Source organism: Tyto alba, unplaced genomic scaffold (genome assembly GCF_018691265.1).
Source record: "Tyto alba isolate M040663 unplaced genomic scaffold, T.alba_DEE_v4.0 Super-Scaffold_10, whole genome shotgun sequence".
Lineage (NCBI taxonomy): Eukaryota > Metazoa > Chordata > Aves > Strigiformes > Tytonidae > Tyto > Tyto alba.
In genome coordinates, this window is record NW_024881262.1 from 19087330 (window position 1) to 19110571 (window position 23242).

Below are 23242 nucleotides of genomic sequence, written 5' to 3' on the forward strand. Positions count from 1 at the left end.
TAGTGTGTGTCACCACTGTACTGTTTGCCCAGTGCACAGTGTAGCTCCCTTTCTGGCTAGTCAAGAACCATTATTACCGCAGTGATACAAAAAAGATTGTATTGCTGTTTGCCAGCCAGAGGAAGGGCGAGGTAAGTGGGGAGATACTTGTTTATTAGACAAGAAAACCAAAAAAAAAACCAACCCTAAATGAATCATTAGATATTTAAAAGTGCACTGAAAATATATTTTCTATTGAACCATATCTCTCGTGCCAGATTTTCATCTTAAATTATATCCACTTCGAACACTGAACATATGTAAGCAGATTAAAGCATTTAGTTTGTTGTGCGGTTTGAAAAGCACATGACACAAGGCAGCATTAACATCTTTCATTAGAGATCTGGCAATGCCACAGTTTTATCATGAAGATGCAGCTTAGAAATGACACAGTTCAGCAGAAGCCCCTGCAAACTGCCATTACAAGCTTTCTCCAACAAAGTGCTTTGTCATTTGCCAAAGACAAAAGTCAAACTGTTGCCCTACCTCACCACAGTGCTGCACTGGCAATTTACAATTTTCTTTCCAGGTACAGTTGGACTTCAATAAATTACAGCTCTTCAGAGTTAGGCAATTCTTTATAATAAAAGCAGAGCTTCATGTTCCATCAAGAGTGGCCACTGTTTAGGCTGGTCTCTTCATGCAGACCTGACAACGGCTGATGATATTTTCTAGTTCTCCTGCTTTCAAAGTCTGTGGCAGAGGTTTCCTAAAAGAAAGAAAACAAACACTTAATTTTTCTTTAAAAACCAGGGAGAGATGATGAAACTTTGGGTATGGAATTACTGACAACAGCATTGAAATCCTTGTCTCGCTTAAGGCATCTTTGTGCTACAGAATGGCCCTCACCCTAACAAAGGGGGATGGCTAAACTGAGGGAAATTACTAGGGGAGCCCCTCCATGTTTTGCAGGGAGTTACTGTCTCCTTGGGCACATGCAGCATGGATGCGATGCATATGGATGCAGGGAGGTACAGTTTACCTGAACATTCTTCTTGGATTTAATGATGCCAACCAGAAACTGTAGGAATTTGTATAGTAGTTGCACGTCCCCCTGCCGTGGCACTCTATGAATGGGATGGCTCGAAATTCTTCCAAACAAGATCCAGGAGATGCCAGTGCTTGGCCAGAAGCTTCTGAGCCGGCACTTGTATACTGTAACCACCAATACATTTCTGTATGAGAACTTGTCCATCAGCTTTAGTAAACTGCAGGCAAAAATCTCTTTCTAAAATATACCATATGTTCTGTGGTATATCTCTGACAAAAATGAACAGATTAGTTCTATCAAACTTAAAATGAAGCACAGAAGCCTTATGAAATTCAAGCACAGTTATGGCATTTCTTAAGTCCCTGCAAAGGCCTTTTTCTGCTCCATGAGAAGGGCATGGAACTGTAACCAGTATAAGGACTAGAAAGCAGCTGGCTTCTGTCCAGTTGAGGACTACGGTAACTGAATTACAAATAAGCCAAATCCCCTATTTTGTGTGTGTTCATATTTTCTGTTGCGTTGATTATGTCCCCAAACACAAAAAGCAAAGAAGGCATTTTCCTTCTCTGATGTTGGTAAAAGCTTGTAGAAATAGCTCTAAAATAATTAATGCAGTAGAAAATTGGCTAGAAAATACCATTTCAATTTGCTGATGTTGGAAACAAGCAAATTATTTTAACCAGATGCTGCAAAAATTCTCTCATTCTTTTCCAAGATTAGTATTATTATTATTATTACTACTACTACTACTACTTAGGGCCAAATCCCAGGAGAAACAACAAATTTCACACTAGATCTAAAAGGACTTTATATCATGCAAAAAAGAGGGGGTTTTAATTCTTTTACCCTCATTTGCTGGCACCCCCATGACATCACAAACACACAGATAACAAAGATGAAGTGCTACGTCCCCTAATGTACCCTTATTCCCATAATCAGTTCTGTTTGCAGTCACATTATGAACTTTCTTCACTCATATCTCATTATTGTGACAAAATTGCTAAGGCAGTTTTTTGTACAGTGTTCTGCATTTGTTTTGATTTTAGCTTTCTGTGGAATTCAGCCCCAAGATCAGATTTATAAAAGAACTAACTGGCATGGAAGTGGGTCAGTTATTTCTGTGTATTTGTGTTCAGGACTGGTGTAACCACTCCACCCCCCAAATCTGTTTTCTAGATCTTAGCATGACACATGAAAAGGAGAGCATTCAGTTATTTTTGTCAGACTAAAATCCTGTGGTTCTCCTTTCATCTTTCCCCCCTTTTCCTCCTGACACCTTTTTGAGGACAGGTCAGAATAGTTGTTCCTATGGTACCGGCACTGAATAGGAGTTAATAGAATTATTGTCTACTTCTTGACAAAGGGGAAAAAAAAAAAAACAATTACTAAGAAACAAATGAGCTACAAAGCAGATGAAAATGCCAATGAAAGTGAAAGGACATAAAATTAATAATTCAAATCTTTATATCCTTACCATAACAAAAGAAAAACCCTTCCAGAGAGATATCCAGCCTTCTGGACATGCAGGAACTACAGTGGTTTGGCTGTGAACTGCTATTACCATTGCAGCTCCTTCACAGACAACACACCTGTAAGAGGACACACACATTCATTCAGTGCAGGTATGAGGGAAAACATAAAAGCAGACCAAAACTCTACCTTCTAGGATAGTAGCTACCTAATGGCAGGGCTTACTATAAATGTTACAATTCACAGAGGCTTTATCTGTTTCTTGAGGAGATAAGTAAATTGAAGGTAACCCAAATATCTTGCTTTGCAATTCCTTTGCAATCTCTACTAGTAACACCAGACAATAATTGGTATAAGGTGGGAATTAGTCCCAGAACATTTGAGCTTCCTAATCTTGCCTTTACTGAAGTAACAAACTAAGTTCTACATTCTTCATGTGCTCACTGCTTTATGTTGTTATGGTTTAGATCAAAGTTCTGTACCTTCATTTGCTAAGATTAGAAAAAGTAATATTAATTTCCTAAATGAAGAAACTATGAAACTGAGCTACTAGATTGCAACAACTGTGTAGGGCAGACTAGGTGACAGAGTGCAAAGCTTGCCTTCCCATCTTTGACTTTGCTTATACTCTTACCTGCTTATATGGGGCTCTAATGCCCTGCCAGAAATCGGTGCCATGTCTACTGGCATTACTGCTGCAGTTGACAGCCAGTACGAATAGTCATTGCGAGAAGCAAAACTACAAACATCATTGGTGTTACAGAATAGGAACGGCATGGTGTTAAATCTCTGCAAGCAGCTACCAGCTGTTCCTAGAAGACAAGAGAAGAGAGGTTTGTGACAGATAGATTGTATTTAGTGCAGCAAACAGAATGATGGCATCCATTCTACTATAGTGAGAATGAAAGCCGTTAGTAACTATAAAGGGAGAAGTGTCTGTACAGTGGAAATATTCAAAAGCAAAATTATTATGTTATATATAAAAATATGTATATAAAAAATAAGGGCTAAGAACAAAATCTGTTAAAATTATGTCTTCTTGAATGGTATTGGTCTTCGACACAGTGGCAAGGATTCAGTTGCTTAAACAAAAGTTTCTGGTGCCATTTTTGACACTTTAAAGCATCCCATTTGGGCTCCAAACAAGCAAGATTCTCTCTCAGATCCTGTGTTGTTACTGTAAGCCCTGTGCAGATATTGATTTATACTATACATCCATCCATCAGTAATTGAATTCCTCCTCAAAAATGTCTAAAGATAGCAAAAAGGGTATACAGCAGTGCAGGGAAGAAAGGTGTCTTTTCTAAAGCCATGACTCTGAATTGACTCAGAGCAGCAGACCACTCTGGAGCCTGATGGTTGAAACCAATGTTCATCACAGACACTTAATGACAACTTAGCATTACTGGACTCCTAAAGAAAACAATCTGAAAATTTTTACCAATACAGTACCAAGATCTTGTCCATGTGCTCGTTCATTTCCTTGTACAAAAAGCAGTGAATAGCCAACATAGATCTGCGATGTCCCATGTGGGCATGAAGGAATCTTTGTTGATTGACTATGGCGGGTAAAGATAAAACCTCTTCTTGTTGGACCAGCAATGATAGTACCTGGTGATCCAGGTAACCCCTGTAGACCTGGAAAGCCAATCAGTCCGGGTTGTCCTGTGGAGGGGAGAGAAATATGACTGCAAATATTATGACTTTGTTTACATTTTTACTTCATTTAAATTAGTGAAACCACTTGAAAACTAATAAAAAAAAATACTATCAGGAAGAAGATAGAATTTGAAAATTGATGGTATTTGTTGCTAGATGTATTAACTCCTTCAGACTTAGCACAAGTAGTTTTACATTTCATAGTTTCATGGAGTAGTAAGGTATTTTAAAGAAACATGGCCATTTTTACTAATAAAGTTGTAAAAATATTTTCTGGTGACTAAAAAATACTTAGTTATATTTTGATGTCATGAAAAGGCACACTGACACCTAGAGGTTTCAAGTGGATAAATAAATGTGATTAATAACAGAGGAACACAGTCAGAGCCTATTTTCATAAATGATTGTTTCAGTTGTGAACATGCTTCTCTTAAGCTATGAATGTGTTTACATGTGCTTGTGGCCCTAAAGCTACTGTAAATGTTACAGAATCTCAATACATGCAAGAGGAAGGATTTACAGAAATCAGGCATACAGTTTATCTGTAAATGCAGTAGTAGCAGTCAGAGATATCTGCTTTCCTGTACCTCTTTGTCCTGGAAATCCTCTGTCTCCTTTTGGACCAGGCAGTCCTGGTTGACCTGGAAGACCAAACCTTCCTGGTAGACCTTTTACTCCTTTAAGTCCTAAATTGTAATCAAGAAAAAACCAGAATCATATAGCAGTAGTTATTCTGGATTTTAATAGCTGTTAATGAATAAAGTTAAAAATCCCAAGTAAATGTAGCTGTGTTAGAATAAAAACATCAAGAATGAATTTACTAAGTTTTGAGACTGTCTGTAGTGTTACTGTCACCATATTTCCTATCAGGAAGATTACAAGAAAATATTTAATGTATTACAGGAAAATACTGTTCTCATAAGAGATGTTTACAGAAAGCAGAGCAAATAGCTTTTTCTCCTAGCATGTGTCATACAGTAGAAATATTTCAGAAATACCATACAGGCCATTAATCGTCTTGGTCATAGTTTGTAATTCTATAAATAATGCAGCTCCTTTGTAAAACAACTTTAAGGAAAGCGTAAAAGAACAATTATTTTCTGCCTGCTTTGTTATACTGGAGGTAACTGCCATTCCTGAGTGGAAGTGCCCCCAGAGAAGCTCCCTTCCTGGGGTGGAAAGCTGTGGTATTGAGAAGGGTGGCCAAGTACCCATTGCACATCCACCTCATCCTACCTGCTCCTTGCTTCCTCATTCCTCACAGCTGTGGCAGGCTTCACTTCTAGTGCCAATGGAGAAATAGTCAGCCTCTCCTTTCTCTTCCCAACCCCAGACTATGACAGACACAATCACTTCGTAGCACATCTAGATTACTTCTATTATGTGCTGTAATTTCCCCCCACAAAATATCCCGAGCATGGTTCTGATAGCATGAAAATGGTGAATGTTTTGATACAAGTTTATTTTTTATTCCATTATTTTGCTTAGGCTTATGTTGAGGGAGAAACTCACTGACTGCAAGTGTGGAGGGCAGATGAAATGAGACAGGTTATAAATATAAGGTTGTTAACAAGGTATGAAGAGCTATTTTTAAGTATGGAGAGGTGAAGACATGTCAATTTTCTATGCAGAAGCATGGTTTCCCGTCAAACCAAAACGTTCCACTAAGCAGCACACACAAACACATACAGAGATAAAAAATATAAACCACCTTGTAGTCCAGGAATCCCTTCAATTCCTTGATCACCTGGTGTTCCTGGGATTCCTGGCGGTCCAGGAGGACCCTTGCTTCCTGGGATGGAGAATATTCTCCCAGTGACTCCAGGTGCACCTAGCAGCAAAAATATAATGAAGAGCTATTGCCTTATATTAAAGGAAAGCAAACAAACTACAAAACAAAACAAACAAATCAATTTAAGTAAGCTGGTATTAGAGTGAGAAGGGTTGGTGGTTACCATGCTGACCCTTTGGTCCCCTTGGCCCTTCTGCACCTTGTGGTCCAGGGGGTCCTTGATTACCCTTTTCTCCTAAAAAAGAAGATTGAAGATACGTCTGTCTAGTTTAAAATATGAAAACAACTGTCAAAGTTTCAGAGGCTTAAGAGTTCTGCATGGTCCATGCAACCTTCCCAAAGACTAACAGTGTGTAAACTCATTTGAAATGCAACGGTAGACTTCTACATGTCTGTTGTTACTGTATAATTTATAGGCCAAGTGCACTCAGTTTGTAAGAAGATGTTGCCATGCCTATCTTCATAGAGTCACTGGTCCCATAAACTGAGTTTAAAATCTCAATTTTAGATTATGTTGTTTTTATGTGTTTTTGTCGCTGAGTTTGCAGGTCAAGTGCTGCCTTCAGTGATGTGCAGTTCAACTCCCTTAAAACCCTACTATCAGTTATGCTGATGGCTGTTGTACAGTTTTTCAAGTGTTTAAAACTTAATAAGCAATTTTTTCATGGTGCAAAATATGAGGTTACATTCAGCTTACTCTCCACAGCTCTGCTGGAAATAAAAAAAATAAAAATTGTTATCATTAAGTCAGGAGATTTTACTGACTACGCCATGAAATGAGAGCTTTTTGCTTAAGAAAGTGTAATTACTGTCCGTATGATGACTTTTCAAATTAGAAAAAATTTAACCAACACAATAATGAGCACAGAACACAAACAAGTAGGTTAAACAGGTAATGGTAATTCTGTGTCACTGTAAATCATGCAGTTGAAAAATGAGAATATCTGAGTAATGAAGACCTATATCAGATGTAAATCACTAAAAAAATATCTAAATTAAAGGATTTTTAGCCAGATACTGATCCAAGTAACCCTCAGGAATATGAAATTAATGAAGTCAATATATTTAGCAGTTCATCTGCTGATAAACTGCTAGATTAGATTATAATTGGGACTATGTTTATGGCAAACAGAGGACCCAGTGCTCTGTGTTGTAAATATGACTAAATGCTCTTGAGTCCTATAGCTAAGAGTTTGCCAAGAAGTCACATCATCTAGCAGTGGTGTGGCGCTTCTAATTAGCAGACTCAGTCCCAAAGTCCTTACACACTGTTAGTCACTATGGACAAGTTTGTTTCGAATTTGCCTGGAATGGAGGTCATTGAAGTTTCAGCCCTTTCTCACTTTAACATCAGTTTAGACATGCCCATAGCATCTAACTCAAAGAAAATGCTCTCTTAGTGAATGCTTTAATTTATAGCTGACCTACACCCTGCTCTTGATGGAAAAACCTCATTTCTCTAGGACCATACCTGGTACTATTACATAAATACTATTATAACGCAACATGTAAATGGTCATATTTGGCACACAAAAGTGTATGTAGTAAACATATGAGTACCTTTTACACCTGGGAATCCAAGAAATCCTTGGTCCCCTCTAGCACCAGGATAACCTGATTGACCTTCTATTCCCTGCAAATCAGATAACACCAATAATAAACAGGAAGCAGCATCTGCACGCTAGGAAGTACATTTCCTTTTTGTTTAGAATATTCAAAGCATTATGTTCACAGAATACGCTACAACTAGAATTATCTGCTCAATTTGTGAGCATGTTAGAGATAGTCCTATCATTGTTAATATTATTCTGTAATACAGAATGGCCAAGGAAATGACATGCCAGAAATTCACAATAGTTTACTTTTGGCCCACTTGAGTCCATACCATTTTAATATCCTTCCTCTATTACAAGGGTTTTTTGGGAGCATGTGGGGTTTTTTGTTTCGATTTTTTTTTTTTTTTTAAATTGTCCTGGGTGTTATTTTCATGGTAAGAGCAAATTAACAATGGAGTAAGAAACAAGCAATATTCCTTTCACTGACTTTTGGACCAGGAGGACCAGTGTCGCCGGCTGGGCCTGTTGGCCCTGGAATGCCATCTGCCCCTCTAACACCTTTGCTTCCTTTCATGCTGGGAGTGGAAAGACCAGGAGGCCCTGGAAAACCAGGAGCACCTGTACAGAAACATCAAAGTAAAGGTTACTACCAACAGCATTTCACATACATTACATACAATGCAGTACAATATTCAATGACTGTGTAACAGTACTCATGTTTACCACCTCAGTGATTGCCAAATAAATATACTCAATTAAAAAAAAAAAACAAAACAAAACAAAACTCATTTTTCCTAGCCTGCTAATTTTATCTGAGATCAGATCTGAGTTCTTGCAGTACTCTGTAGCACTGAAGTTTTTTGAATGTTCTCCAGTTGGAGGTATGCCTGTAATCATAGATTCATAGAATCACTGAGGTTGGAAAAGACCTTTAAGATCAAGTCTGACTGTAAACCTAACACTGCCAAGTCCACCACTAGACCATGTCCCTATGTGCCACACCTACACACTTATGCTATCTCACTTCTTTAAAGTTGGATCTCAGCTGCCCTACAGACTGCATAGGAAGAAAGCAAAATAATGCAATCAAGTGGACTGCAAAGCTTAGTGTTATTTTAATTTATATCACATGGCGTAGACAACCACAGTGTTTGCAATGGTAACACTGCATTAACTGGTAAAGGAACTACCTGTTTAATTATGAAGCTCTCTTGGGGGAAGACCCCCTTCAACCTTGAGTTCTGGACAGGCTGAATTCTGCTTTCAATTATTAGTTTATCATTTCAGATAAATAAGGAGTCATAACAACACACCTGGTCTTCCATCTGCACCAGCAGTACCTCTATTCCCTTTTTGGCCAGTAATTGCAATGCCTGTTGTGCCTTGAAATCCAGGTAACCCTGGTAAGCCAGGAGGTCCAATGGGTCCTTGATCACCCTGATGACCTTTCATACCTGGTGGCCCAGGAAAACCAGGCAGTCCCATGTCCCCTTTGATTCCTGCAAAGTGTAAGTGTTACATTTGAGGAGAGCTGCTGAGGTGGTAAGATGTTGTGACTACACAGAATATGTGCATTTACTATACTGCAAAGGTGGAATTCAGCATTTGTTTTAAGTATGGAGAAGTCCCCAAAGCCACCTTGCTACTGTACAGCAAAATAGTTGTGAGAAGACAGGACTTGCTGCAAGGCAGCATACATACCACTCTCTTCTCTCTCTCTTTTTTTTTTTTTTTTTTTCCTCCCAAAAATACCACTTCAGAGATATCTCATACAGAGGAATAAACTTGAGAGGAGTGTAGAAAGACCAGAGAAGGGAAGACTTATTGATGCGTAAGTAGAAGAAATGCTTCTTTGAACATCAGAACTGGCAAATCGTCTTTAAATTCCAACTAAAAGCATCAATATGAGTACAACAAGGTAAGAGGTTGTTATAAGGTTCATCTTAGAGTGCATGATCTATATATGGAGGATATGAAGACAGAATTTTTTTTTTTTTTAATGAAGGAAATGAATGGATTTCTACCAGTACTGGAAATACAATGCAAAACCTAGAAAATGGGAAGAGTCCCCTCAGTCAACTGTTCACCAGTATGAAAAAGGAGATGAACAAAATTAAAATGCCTTCACTACCGCTTTCTTACAGTATGCTTAGTATTCAGCATCATCATCTGTTTTTATTAGATCATACTGTTAATCAAAATATAGATCAAAATAAAATTTCAAAAGCTCTAGAATGTGTATATCACCTTCACAAAACCACAGAAGTTAGCTTAATTCCCTTTTACAATAGTCTTAACTTTACAAGCAAGAACTCTTGACATTTAATATATGGCACCAAGTCACTGATCAAAAGCACAGAATCACTCTTGATTTCCTCTGACACTGTTAGTGCCATTTCAAGCATCCAAAAGCAGGAGGCAACTTAAAGATGAAGATTCTGTATTGAAAAATTAAGCTTTTGCTTTCTGAAAAGACAACTCACCTCTACGACCAGGAATACCTTGAAGGCCAGGGATTCCTCTCCCTGATGCTCCTATAAAATATTAGGTCATGTTATACTCTAAGTCCTGAATAACTAACATAATAGTTGTCTAATATTTCATACATTTCTTCAGAATTCACTGAATCAAGAATGTAGATTTTAGTTATATGTAAAATACAATTTCCTGATTATTTCCATTTCTTCTATCCAGAAATACAAATTAAATTGGTAAGTTTTTCTTTATAGTAGGAACTCTTATTGTCCAGTCATATTTGAGGTACATTCTACAATAATAAGCTTTATCTTTTTTCAAAGGAAAAAAACACAAGAAAAATCTGTAAATCAGTTACTAAGAAAAATAGAAGAAAAAATGTAAATACCTAAAAAAGAAAATACATTAACAGTGATTACTTGAAACTTAATATGAAAAAACTTACTAAGTACTATGAATGCCTTGTCAGTATCCTCTTTATACTAATATACAAAGAAACATTTTCACTGTAAAATATGAAAACACTTTCTGTCAGAATTCAGTGGACAACTAAATCTCTCTGTGGGCATTGATGACATCAGTCATAAAAGGTTTTACAACCAAAGGGCCAGGTCACAGAAACCTTTACTATTCATGTAAGTAAACACTGTGATTCCTTTTATCTTATTTCCATGTAAGAGAGGAGTCTCCTTGAAAATTGTTTTGATTCTTTTAATCTTTTTGAGATTAAGCACACAAGAACTGTTAACAGCAATACTCTGTCTCTTGAAGACATTAACATTTTTAGGTGACATGGCAAACCACATGTATAATAGAGCAGTGACATATGCATTTGGGTTGTTGACAGCATGTACAACAATTACATAGAAAAACCTGTGAATTATGTAAAAGTGAAAAACCTTCTACTTATAAACTTATCTTTGACTTCACAGAAGCTCCTTATTAATCCTTCCCAAATAATCCCTGTCAGTTTAAGTAGGGAAAAAAACAATTGTGAAATAGAATTAAAATATTTAATTGGTGTTACCTGGTTCTCCCTTTACTCCTGGGGGACCAGGCATACCATCCTGACCTTGATTACCTCTTTCACCAACAAGTCCATTTTTTCCAGGGACTCCAACAGCACCTGTGAATTATAATGGACCACAATATCATTTTCACTTCTATTATTTCACATTGCAAAGGGAGAAGATATGAGTCCCCTTTATTAAAATGTAATTAGTTCAGCTACTTCAAAGATAGATGTAACTGTTGGTATATAAACATTTGTAAAGAGCAGCATATAATTTTTATTGAGTTCACTGGACTTCAGTGGTTTTAACACTCCCACTATTTTCACAGGCAATGACTTCCCGTCTCTTAAAGACATTTTAGGACCCTGTCTTTGATTTAATCCATACTGGTGGGAATCCATACAGGCAGTGTGGTTTCTCGCCCCGGCTTTATTACAAATTCAAGATTTTTCTAAACAAGGAGTAGGTTCTGATCTTTGCTAACTCTGCTGATAAGTCAGTGCAAGTTCACTAAAGTCTACAAAACCACAACATCATCATTTTGATGAAGATCTCTGAAAGAAAGAGCTGCTCTTTTTGAAGATGGTGTCTGGCACTTACTTTATTAAGGTCTGCATTGCATACTTCTTTGTTGCTGCATATTTACATGCTCCCCCTTATGTGTATTTTGACTTATTTGATCTTTTCTGTTGCTTTAACAAACTACAAGAAGTCTGCCCCCTCTTTCCACTCTACTTTTCTTCTCCTCCGCATCTAGCTACATCTTAGTTTATTATGCTCTTTTAGGAGGTAGAACAAGCCTTTCTTACAGTTGTGTGGATATCACACCTTCAGACCTCTGGAGGAAAAAAAAAAAAAAGGGAAAAATTTTTACAGTAGTGAAACAAAATTAAAACCTCTTGCCTCTGCTGAACTGATAACATTGAAAACAGGCTGTTAAAGACCTTAGCTGGAACCAGAGAAGGTAAACAAAACTTCAAACTAAGATAAACACAGACTGCAACTGCATCAGTTAAATTCCAAAAATCTCAGAACAAGAACATAACTGCCTCATTACAAAGAAAATAACAAACCAGAGGGCAGTGATTTGGGAGAGATGCTATATACCATACCAGGAGGGCCTATAATGCCCTGTTGTCCTGGACGGCCCTGCTGTCCTTTGACACCAGTATCTCCAGGAGGTCCAAGCTTCCCTGTAGGAAGAAAGCGTGTGAGAGGAGAAAAGGCATTACCACTAGATCCAGACTCAGTCTGAGAACTTTGGTATAATTTCTGCTTCGGTCAGCTGTGAGAAGATCTCTGGCTGACATAAGCTAGCATGGCTGCACTGACTACAAAGGAGCTGTTTAGGTTTACAGCATTAGAATATAAATGTGCCACCCCTGACAGGCACCCTGTGTATTTTATTGAGAAATTATCTTCTCCTAGAAGCATGTCAACATCTCACCACCCCTCCAAAACAACACATACCTGGGATTCCTGCACCTCCAGTTTCCCCTCTGATTCCATGTGATCCTGGTACTCCTTTATGTCCTGGATGACCTTGGGATCCTTTTTCTCCTTTGCTGCCCAGAACTCCTGGGGGTCCTGGATCTCCCTGAGAAATAGCAGTTGCACACAAACAGGTAAAGAATCACATTACCTTAAATACATTACATTCCATAATTGAACTACAGAAAAATCATACATAATTTTAAAGGTTAAGTAGGTATAATCATGGTTCGTTATGATTTTCAGACAAAAATCAATGTAGGTTAATATGACGTCTTCTCATAATACCACTAATCCTTTAGACATAGCTAAGAAAAAAAAAGATCTTTCTTTAATCTGCACAAACCAACTTCAGTCTTTAGGTGTTTCAGTGGCAGACTTCCCTTAAATTTTGTTCTAACAGCTCCTCTTTTGATCCAAACATACATTCCTTACAAAATATACAGCTATACAAAATACTAAAATTTATATCTTTCCTTGAATTCCTACTGACCTTCATGACAGTACTCTCATTGTGGCTACCCAGCTAATACAGAAAATAAACAGATAATTTAGACAGATTACAGGAGTTATAGTACAGTTTATACCCTCGACCATGTATCTCAGATAATCTCACATGTAAAAAGACTCCCAGTTGTTCAACAACCAGAGTATGTAGAGTAAAATTGTATCCCATTGACCTCACTTAAAAGATACTGCTTTTTCTTAGCAATATATATTTTGAACATAATATATACTGAACGTAACATATATTGCTAAGAAAAAAAATAAAAAGCAGTCCATTCTGTGTAATGATATTATTAGAATGTCAAAAACCAACAGTACAATTGTAGATTACAAAACTTTTGCATTTGCTACAATTATGTTTTCCTATACTTTTTAATGTACAAAGATTCCTACTGCTGACTTTTTAAGTCGAAGTCTTTATTCTTAATGGGTTATCAACTTTTACAGAAACTTTACAAATAAGAAATTCTTGCACCAAGAGAAAACTGAAATATAAAGAACTCAAAAGTTTCTCCTGAGTAACGACACAATAGAATTTTCATATTTCTTATCACTAACAAATCATCTACTTCTGCAAACTTTGCAGCTCTTGCTTACATGTTGTTCTGTTTCTATAGTCAAAGGCTCTGCTTATTGCCTAACATAACACAGTTTCCACTGCCTTTATACCTTTGGACCAGGTTCTCCTGGAGGCCCAGGAGATGGGTAGCCAGGATCTCCTTTGTCACCTGGAAAGCCAGCATAGCCTGGTGGACCAGGGTCACCTGATGGTCCTGGAAAGCCTGGAGATCCTTTCTGACCTTTTGGACCTTAAAAAATACAGATACCGAGACCATTCTTAAAAGGATCATAATTGCATACCATACTTCATGTTTTGTGAACAACTGCTTGCATATTCAGATATTAATTCTTCATTAAAGTAATTTACACAGCCAGTGATGTTATTTCTAAACACATTAAAAAGAGGTTCTTACATGTAACAATATATAAATTAAAGAAGTTATATTTCAATTAGAAGGGAAGAACTCTATTCTGCAAGTCAAGCAAATGCTGAGGTGGTGAGAAGTCTATAGGTACTGCAAAGAGTAAATCCCAGTCTAAGTATCGTGCAGTGTGCTTACAGTAACTGCTCGGATCTGTGCAAATGCTTCTATACAGCTCTATGAATTTGTAATATAGCTTGACAGAAAATGACCTGGAGTTCCCATGTCCCCTTTGTTTCCTGGTGCACCTGGGAATCCTTGTCCTCCAGGAATCCCTGGAAGACCCATAAATCCTTTGACACCTGCAAGATGAAGACATAAGTGTCATCGTCACATGTTTGCTTTAGACACTGGCTGGCTGGTAGAGCTGTCATGAATACGGAATGCTCTACCACACACCTGGTCATGGTATCTTATTATTTTTTAAATCAACGTGCAGCCTCCTGCCCCAGACACAGATAAAATTATCGTTGTTGTTAAGAAGTCAAGGAAATAACGAGCATCTTACATATCAACATTAAAATTAAGGTTTGTGACCACGGCACTTAAGGACAGAAATTCAAATATACTCCTGCAAATTTTGATCAAGATTACTAATTTGTATTTATGCACTGCACTCTCCTTTCTTTGTCCCCCTGAGTTCAGTACTGTTTCTGGGCATGTCACAATCACATTGTTACTTACTCATTATGCACTTCTCATGACTAGTATACTCAAATTGCTTTTCCTTATATGCCTGAGGAACTTTTCCCCCCACTCACTTATCTTTAGCTTCATTTAGCTAAATTAGCATTCAGTTTAATGACAGCAAGATCTAGTTGCATCTAGAATTTGCAGATGTCTAAATTCCAGGGTACCAGCAATGCCTGAACATTTAGGCAGCTGAGGTCTTACTTTCTTCCATAAAAAGTTAGGGAGTAGTGGAGCATTTGCAATTTTTCCCATGATGTCTACACTGCAATGAATACAGAGGATGTTAATGACAGGATACAACAGTGATGCTATAGTGACATATAGCATGAATAATTGCCATCATTAGAAGAGCCATTTTGATTACAAGTGTAAAATTATTTCTAATTGTCACCATTTTTATGTATCTAATTATAGTGTCATATGGTTTTCTAGAAAGAAGTTATCTTGAATCAAAAATACAGAATATGGAGAAGCAAAGATGTTATATTAGCATTAATTTGAAAAAACAGATGTATCGTCTCACTCAAGGGTCAACATGTATCATTATGTATGAGATTATTGTAATGGCAGAGCAAAACTGTGTGAAATAGCTTAGGTAGGTTTATAATTTATACAGGTTCTTTTTAAGTCTGCTTTTTACTGAAGATCTGGTAACTTTCAAAATATAAGCCAAACACGCAGGCTTTGAAAAGGGAAATAAAATCAGTCTGAAATTAAAAAAGCTTCTGAAATATTTTTTGTGCACAGTTGCAATGTGAATGTTTTAGAATTCTTACTTTTTTTGTATGTATAATACTGTGAATTCAAACTTCTATCCACTTTTATAAATACCAATTTATATTCATTGGCCTCATCACCTTTTAGATTTTAAAATTATTATTCGGGATTTAATATTATTTTCTATTTATCACACAAAACACTGGTCTATATTTGGAAGGAAACAAATCATTTAGTGGTAGCTGCTATGACTTTCAAATAGAAGGTTTTGAAATTGCTCAGTTTCATAATACTCAGAAAAGCTTCAGAGTTTATGTAGTGCTGAGAATGTAGTGCTGCTGCTAGAGCCGAGCTTATATGCTAGCATTGAGGTAATATTATCTCTACTCTCCACCAATACAGTAATTTTTGATATATGTTTATTCCATACCTGGTACACCAGGTATTCCTTCAGACCCATCAAGACCTGGGGGACCTTGCACTCCAGCATATCCTTTTTCTCCTCTTAGACCCATTCTTCCTTGAACTCCTAAAACAGAGTATCATTTCAAAAAGTATTACAAAGCAACATCTTAGAATGTAAGTTTTATATAAAGTTTCAAGTTTTGTAACTCTTAAAGCTAACGAAGCAGAAGTGGAGAATAGGATTTACACTCTGTGAACACACATAAGCAAGACACAAGCTCACAGTTAATGCTCTCTGTATTTCCCATCTGGAGACAAAAGGAAGTTTCTGAAAGCTTCCATAGGAAAATGTCTACACAAAAACCTGGATAGCACTAGTTAAGCATGTACAACTCATATACAGAGAGTCTATATTAGTATTGCAAACAAAGGAATTCTTCTGATGGCACTTCTGAGAAGACTCAATTTCTTTGCAATTCAGCATCTAGTTGGCAAGTGCACCCATTTCTGTGCTCAAGGGCTACTAAATGTGTAAAAACATGAATGTGTAGCATATATGTATATCAGCCTCCTAGTACTACTGACATACTATTGCTGGATTAACATTACAATAAGATTTTTTTAAAGGAACATGGACTTGCTAAACTGGAAATAAGTGTTCAGTGTTAGTAGCCAGCTATCCCATAAATAAAAAGGCAGTTACAGTACTCAGCAATAATTATTTCAAAGCTGTCAGTAGCAGAGTCAGTTTATTACATGTTTTAGAGTCCAATGGAACAGCAACATAGACTACAACCCTAACTAGTTTTGAATGACAGAACAATGAACATGTACCTTTTAAGCCTTGTTCTCCTTTATTCCCAGTACCAACCAAGGTCTCAAATGGTCCGGGAAAACCTTTATCACCTGGTTCGCCTTTTGCTCCAAGAAACCCTTTTCTTCCCTTCAGTCCTGGGAAGCCAGAAGAACCTGCAAGAATATACAATTACATTTTCTGAAGAAACTGGACTGGACAATAGCATAAAGGAAGCGATGAAACTTCTGTCTTCAAGGGCAACTACATATGCAAATATACATTCCAAATCAACAATCTAAACTATCTTCTTAAGTATTCCAACTATCAATAAAACATCTATGAGCACAGATTATGGCAAGAGACGGTAATTATTTTTTATACTGAATATGTGTATAATCTTATATCTGTTGAATAGATGTGATAATGATACTTGGAACACTAATGGGATGGAAAAAAATGGAGCAAAAAAGAGGTCTGCTTTTTAGCAAATCACCAGCCACTTTTACAAATACCAATGAAATAGAAAGGGTGGCAATTTAAAACTGCTGAAAAAAAATTGAATAATGTCATTCAGTCTGTAGACTGCACACATACAGAAGTCAGATTTACCAAGACCCAAAGAAATCCCAGTATGACACGTGTACTCAGGAGTGATAACATACATCAAGATGGACCACAAGACTAACTTCAGCATGGAAGTTCTTATATTCTAAGTAATAATGAAGGCAGATACTATGACCACTTGCCTCTGACACCTGGGTTTCCTGGTCTTCCAATCATGCCAGGGGGTCCAGGAATTCCTAACCAGCCCATTGTACCTGGCTCTCCCCTTGAACCTGTGGAATTGAAGCAGTAGGGATGTATTTGATAGTATTTGATCAGTGAAATAGAACATTACTTCAGAAAACTACACATATGCCTGTCATTTAAGCACTTAATTGCTTATTTTACTTTTTTTTTTCCCCCCCTATTTCTGTAACATACTGTCCGAACACATTTTCCAGTCTTTAACCACATGAACAGCACTTAAACACACAGTAACCCCCAAACTACCTAGATTCGTAGCTGCAACAGCTTCTATCAATGACTGAAATAACTGACAGTGAGGATAATGTATCTGAGAGATCCACACAGGGATGAGAGACCTGTCATGGGATATATGGGAGAAACATTCCTTTCTGGCTCAGGAATTGAAGGCCAGCTGGGACATGACAGCTCTCCTCCAATGACATCAGAAGTCGCGGTTTGCATAACTGACTCAAGTGCTACATGTTTATCATTAGTTTTATAGGTTGTATATATAAAAAGGTATGTACCATCTCCTTCCCACAGAATAATGAAGAATTTGATAGTAGTGAAAAATCTTTGTTAAGAGAAAAGAAGCATTATATAACTGATTTCTTTTAGTCTGGAGATCCAATTTGAACACTTTTCTGAAAAAAAAAAAAAACAAAAAAACAAACAAACCCACACAACAAAACTACAGGAATTACCTACCTTACTTAAAGTTAGCTATGGTTCACATGAGAGTTTTAACCTGACTCAACTCTGTCAGACTCATGATCTGAACTTGCTTTTTAAGAAAAAGAAGATAGCATTAACAAGCTATGTGTTTGAAAAGGGATGCTAAGAACTGCACTTCCATTATGCTGGGGAGTTGCTTTGAATGTTAACTATTTCATGTCCGACTGCAAGGACATTACTGTGCAAAAAACAATGTAAGGTAGCCCTCTGTTCTCAGAAGACTGTTACAGAAAATTCAGTACTGTGTCATGACATCTTCAAGATATGCTTTTCATTTAGGGAATGATGATTTACTTGTTTTCCAAATAGATCTCAATTATATATGAAAACTGTTGAGGGAAAAATATTTCGGTATCTTCAATTGGAAGAGCATGACTGACACCTTTTTGCAGATACTGGCTTTATTTTTATGTTAAAACAAGTACTTAGGGAATCCTTACCTGGCACACCAGAGATTCCTGGCCTTCCAGACTGTCCCTTGGGACCAGGTAATCCTGTATTTCCCTGAAGACCTATCAATCCAGGTTCCCCAGGTGTTCCATAGATTCCTGGGATACTCAAGCCAGGAGGACCTAGTTTTCCTTTTGAACCTTGCGAACCTCTTCCTCCTAAGAAAAAGGCATGACAGTGTAGTATGGTACATCTGTCTGGAAAACAAACCTTCTCTATCTTGCCATCATGAGAATGAAACTTCTTTAACTCTGACTGTTTGAGGGCTAAACATTAGATCTGTAAAACAACATAGACAGTCAGAAAATATTAGGAGTTGTGAATTGTTGTTTGTTTGTTTGTTTTTTTAAGGGGAAAAAAGGGTGAGAGTAGACAATTCTGTTCTTTCTCAGAAAAGGAAGAAAAACTTAAACACGAAAACCTCACCAATTCTGCATTTAATCTCTAAAAAAGAAATATATATTTTTTTAAATTTAAAAAATCCTTTTGAAATCATATATAGGAAGACTGTGCTGGGTACCCAAGTGTTTTTCTTTTGGAACAAAAGTCATATGTAGTATATGCAGATATTTTGAGACCCTCAACTGGTTTTCTACCTAGCTGAGCTCTTCCTCTGTTTTGCTTCTTTATGAATCACATTGTACTGAGGAATCTAAGTTCAACCCGATACAGGAGACATGACTGAAATACCCTTTTTCCTGCGGAATTTGGGCCAGTTTGTGATTACTCTTTATACTGTACAATGGAATCTGAATCTTAATTCATCTTAATCCATGCATGTGTTTCCTCCAATCTGCAGAAAGTGCATCTTTTAAATGGGCTCACATTTTCTTGCATACTATCCTGTAACCAATATCCAGAAACAACTTCAGCTCCCTCAGGCCATTGGAAGGCAGAAACAAAACCCAGAGTCACCCAGCCAAATGGCACATATGATTCAGAAGGTCCTACCTGGTGGGCCTGTAGCTCCCTGGCCACCTGGCAAACCTGGCAAGCCAATAAGACATTCAGCAGGTTTCCCTGGAAAACCTGGATCTCCAGGAACTCCAGGTGAGCCACGATCTCCTAAAAGAAAGGAGATTGGATTCATAATGGTTTAAGCTACTTAAAGTTTCAGTCTTTGAGCACTGTTTGACTTGTCTTCCCTTTCTTTAAAATAACTTGCAGTGCTCCCTGAGCTTGTTTGACAACAGTACCTCTTAGGCCATCATCACCATCATGTCCAGCACGCCCTGGTAGGCCTGGAAGTCCTGGAAATCCAGTATCACCTTTTGAGCCAGGAATACCATGACCTCCTGGTGAACCCAGTCTACCTGGCTCTCCAGGAATAACCATGCCTGGGTCACCCTGCAACACAGAGAGAAATGTAAGTGATCCACTATATTTTGAAAATCTGCCAGAATATTTTCTCCACTGTGTGGTCAATTAACTACTTTTATTAGAGTAATTTTTTCCAGATCCCTGAGGATCTTTCACATTATAGTTTTTAATAGCTCAAATTCAGCAGACCCCTGGATGTTCCTTATTGACCAGGTGCAGGTTCCATACCAGAGGAGTAATTCATCTAGACAGATTTTGAACTGTCTCCAATATCTAAGAAATTCCTACTGAGCAATACAAGAGACTTCTCTCCATTTACCTTTACTGCATTGTGATGTTTGCTGTAGCTGTGAAAAGCTTTGGACCTGATCTGAAAATTTGATTGACGTTTGTGCAAATACAACTTTTCCTTTATTTTTATATTTTATTTAATTTTAAATATTTTTATCAAAGTATTTATTTAAATAATCAAGGTCAGCAGCCATATATGTCTTAGAATACTCGAAGTCAGTTACTGGGTTTCTTTAAATCATTCTTCTGAGTATTGTTTTCCATGAAGACTGGTTTTATCACAAATGTCCCAAGTCCATTCCCTGAACGGAAAGTGTGAATAAGTTTGTTTTCTGGCTGACTGAACTGCTGATTATTTTGGGTACTAGCTCTGAGTACCATCAAATCATTATGTTCATAAAGCAGGTCAGTAGAGTTGTGCTTATACCAGTCACTGATGAGGCCACTCCACATCCAGATGTTCTGTGGCATCAAATACCAATTAAATAATAATTTAAAACAAAACCCAAAACACAACCTCAAACCCCACATTTTCTCATGTCAAAAAACACACAAAAGAATGGCATATGAGCACACAAAACAGAAATGTCACTTTTTCAAAACATTTAGGTGCTATTATTTTGTTAAAATTTTAATCCTAATTACAGAGTAGTCAAGAATCCTGTGCTTACATATGCCATCAGTAGATTAGTTTCTGTTAATCAGCAAAAGTGGCTGCAGTATTACCTCTAATCTACTTCTTTTATGCTTCAATTTAACAGAGCACTTGCTTAAATTAAATGCATACTTGTCACTGACCTCCATCACACATGTACTTAATTGCAGTTTCTCAATAGCCTTATTTTCAGAAGCTACGGACTTATTTTTGCTTAAGCAATGCAATATCCTCCTTGTGCTCTGAAAACTGAAGTACCAAAACATCCCAAACACTTGGAGTTCTGAAATCCTGTATCTGAATTTAAAATTTTGGATTAAGTCCCTTTATATAAAATGAATTTAATTTCATAGTTTGTGCATCACTGGTCAGGAAACATAGGAACTCCTGTATTCCTTACACTTCTTAATTTCTTTGCTCAGTGTTACATTTAATGAATGGGACCTATGGAAAAGTCTGTGCTGTATTTCTAACCAAACCTTTTCTCCTGGTTGTCCTAGGTTTCCAGCTCGGCCTGGATCTCCAATCTTTCCTTCACAACCTGGTGACCCTCTGCCCCCTGCAAGTCCTTTGTCTCCTGCAAAAGGAATTAAATGGCAGTATAGATGCTATGGTTATCACCTTACTTTACAAATGGATATCTGTATGAATATAGTTATGAGCCTCTGACACTAAAATAGCTTACATGAGGTGAAGACAGCATCTTGATTTCAGAGTTGATATGACACACTCGCATCTTGTTCTTTACATACTCACTCAATATTGACTGTAACACTGCTTGGTTATTTGCTTCAAATCAGTTAAATAACATGGGAATTTTTTCAAATCGAAACTATTCTGATATCAGTTCCCTACTGTTTTCTTTAACAAGCAGCTTGATAGTACTTTTAGTATCAGAGCATTTTTTTTTCTTCCCCCCTGTCCTAACAAGATTATGAGAATTTCTCAATATTTCTACTGTCCAAAGTGGGGAGGGGTATGACTTTGCACAAGGAATGGCCAAATTTGCAGTATTCAAAATGCTTTCTCTCACCTGCACATTAAAGCAGGTATTGCATTGTACAAAACCAAAATTGATTAAAATATTGACACTTACACAGCTCTGTCTCTGTAACATATATTCAGGTAAAGAGAATCCCCCTGAAGTAACTGTGGCACTCAGGTGAACTGCACCTGTTTGGGCAGTATTCCAGGAAGCATCAATGTCTTAAAATACTGTCCTACTGCCAGCTTCGATCCTTGATTCTCTGAAATACCTAAACATATTTCCAACTTGCAATTTATAAGCCTTAAGGCAGTAAATTATAAGAGTGCTAAAAACAAAGAGTGCTAAAGTTTTTTTTGAACTCGTCAATTATTTTTAATATGAACTAAAAAAAAAAAAAAAAGAAAAAAAAGTTGTGGGTTTTTTTTTTTTTTGTTTGGTTTGGCTTGGCTTTTTTTGAAGATGATCAAAAAGAATATTTTACCTTTTGGACCTGGGTTTCCAGGAAACCCAAGCCCTGGAAAGCCTGTGTCACCTGTTGGCCCTGGATGTCCTGTATCACCTGGCTGACCTCTTGCTCCAGCCCTACCTGTACGAAGAAAGTAAATAAACTGTGATGTATCTTACCCAGAGAACATCAACTTGTAAGATTAGGTATTTTGTAGTTTATCATAATTAGGACACCACTGTCGATTATAGTAGAATTTAGACACTCTTTCTCCTCCACAGCAGGTTTTCACAGTTAAAATGCTAATTGTGTTCACAGTATCCAAAGCAGGCATGAGTCCGAGTTAGGTTTTTATGCAAAATGCCCAAATTCCAGACTTCTAGGAACAACTATGTGCAGATATAAATCTTCCACTCATTAAGAAGTTATAAGCACACATTATAGGGGTTGGAACAGAGGCAACTACAAGAACAGAATCTACTGTAAAGCTGCCAAGAAATTTTCCTATGCTAATCAGGGCAGCTTTAAGCACTATTGCTCTACAAAATCAAAGCAAAATGCCTCACGGTTAGCCTGACTGTCACTTACGGTCCTTCAGAGCATTTAAAAATTCTGCGAAATTTAACACACCGACAACCAAAAAAATCCCACCTATAATCTAAGCCCAAAATCCACCCCAAAAAGGAAACTCAGGTTCTTAGTATCTTAGAACAATAGTAACTGTCACATCAAAAAGGAACCAGGAAACTTAGTAATACAGTTACTTTTTTGACTGTGTACCTGCAAAGCCTGAGAAGGACCAAGGGCTTCAGGAAGATTAAGAATGCTTTAACCTAATTTTGTTCCTTCTATTTTGAAGGCTGCAACAGTCCCAGCATAATTTAGGACATGCTTTTGTCAAAATTATGCCAGAGGCAGTTTTCTGGATATACAAGCTGTGGCATATGCACCAGATGCTTCTGATTCTTGGAGGAACCAAGTC

General features: G+C 37.3%; 1 protein-coding gene across 1 annotated transcript in view; it reads right to left on the minus strand.

Annotated features, from left to right (window-relative positions):
- Positions 1-208: 208 nt before the first annotated feature.
- The window catches only part of COL4A3 (collagen type IV alpha 3 chain), a 63476-nt gene continuing 40442 nt past the window's right edge, over positions 209-23242 (minus strand). Inside the window, exons 28-52 of the mRNA XM_033005374.2 lie at positions 22297-22401; positions 21307-21404; positions 19758-19908; positions 19513-19626; positions 18552-18719; positions 17334-17423; positions 16626-16760; positions 15817-15915; positions 14189-14278; positions 13663-13802; positions 12466-12592; positions 12108-12188; positions 11010-11108; positions 9991-10041; positions 8821-9006; positions 7995-8125; positions 7512-7584; positions 6115-6186; positions 5871-5990; positions 4747-4845; positions 3953-4165; positions 3135-3312; positions 2505-2619; positions 1022-1194; positions 209-748 (exon numbers count right to left, since the gene is read on the minus strand). Coding sequence (XP_032861265.2) covers positions 664-748; positions 1022-1194; positions 2505-2619; positions 3135-3312; positions 3953-4165; positions 4747-4845; positions 5871-5990; positions 6115-6186; positions 7512-7584; positions 7995-8125; positions 8821-9006; positions 9991-10041; positions 11010-11108; positions 12108-12188; positions 12466-12592; positions 13663-13802; positions 14189-14278; positions 15817-15915; positions 16626-16760; positions 17334-17423; positions 18552-18719; positions 19513-19626; positions 19758-19908; positions 21307-21404; positions 22297-22401 — 2993 coding nt within the window. The 3' untranslated portion in view covers positions 209-663. The remainder of the gene's footprint in view (positions 749-1021; positions 1195-2504; positions 2620-3134; positions 3313-3952; positions 4166-4746; positions 4846-5870; positions 5991-6114; positions 6187-7511; positions 7585-7994; positions 8126-8820; positions 9007-9990; positions 10042-11009; positions 11109-12107; positions 12189-12465; positions 12593-13662; positions 13803-14188; positions 14279-15816; positions 15916-16625; positions 16761-17333; positions 17424-18551; positions 18720-19512; positions 19627-19757; positions 19909-21306; positions 21405-22296; positions 22402-23242) is intronic.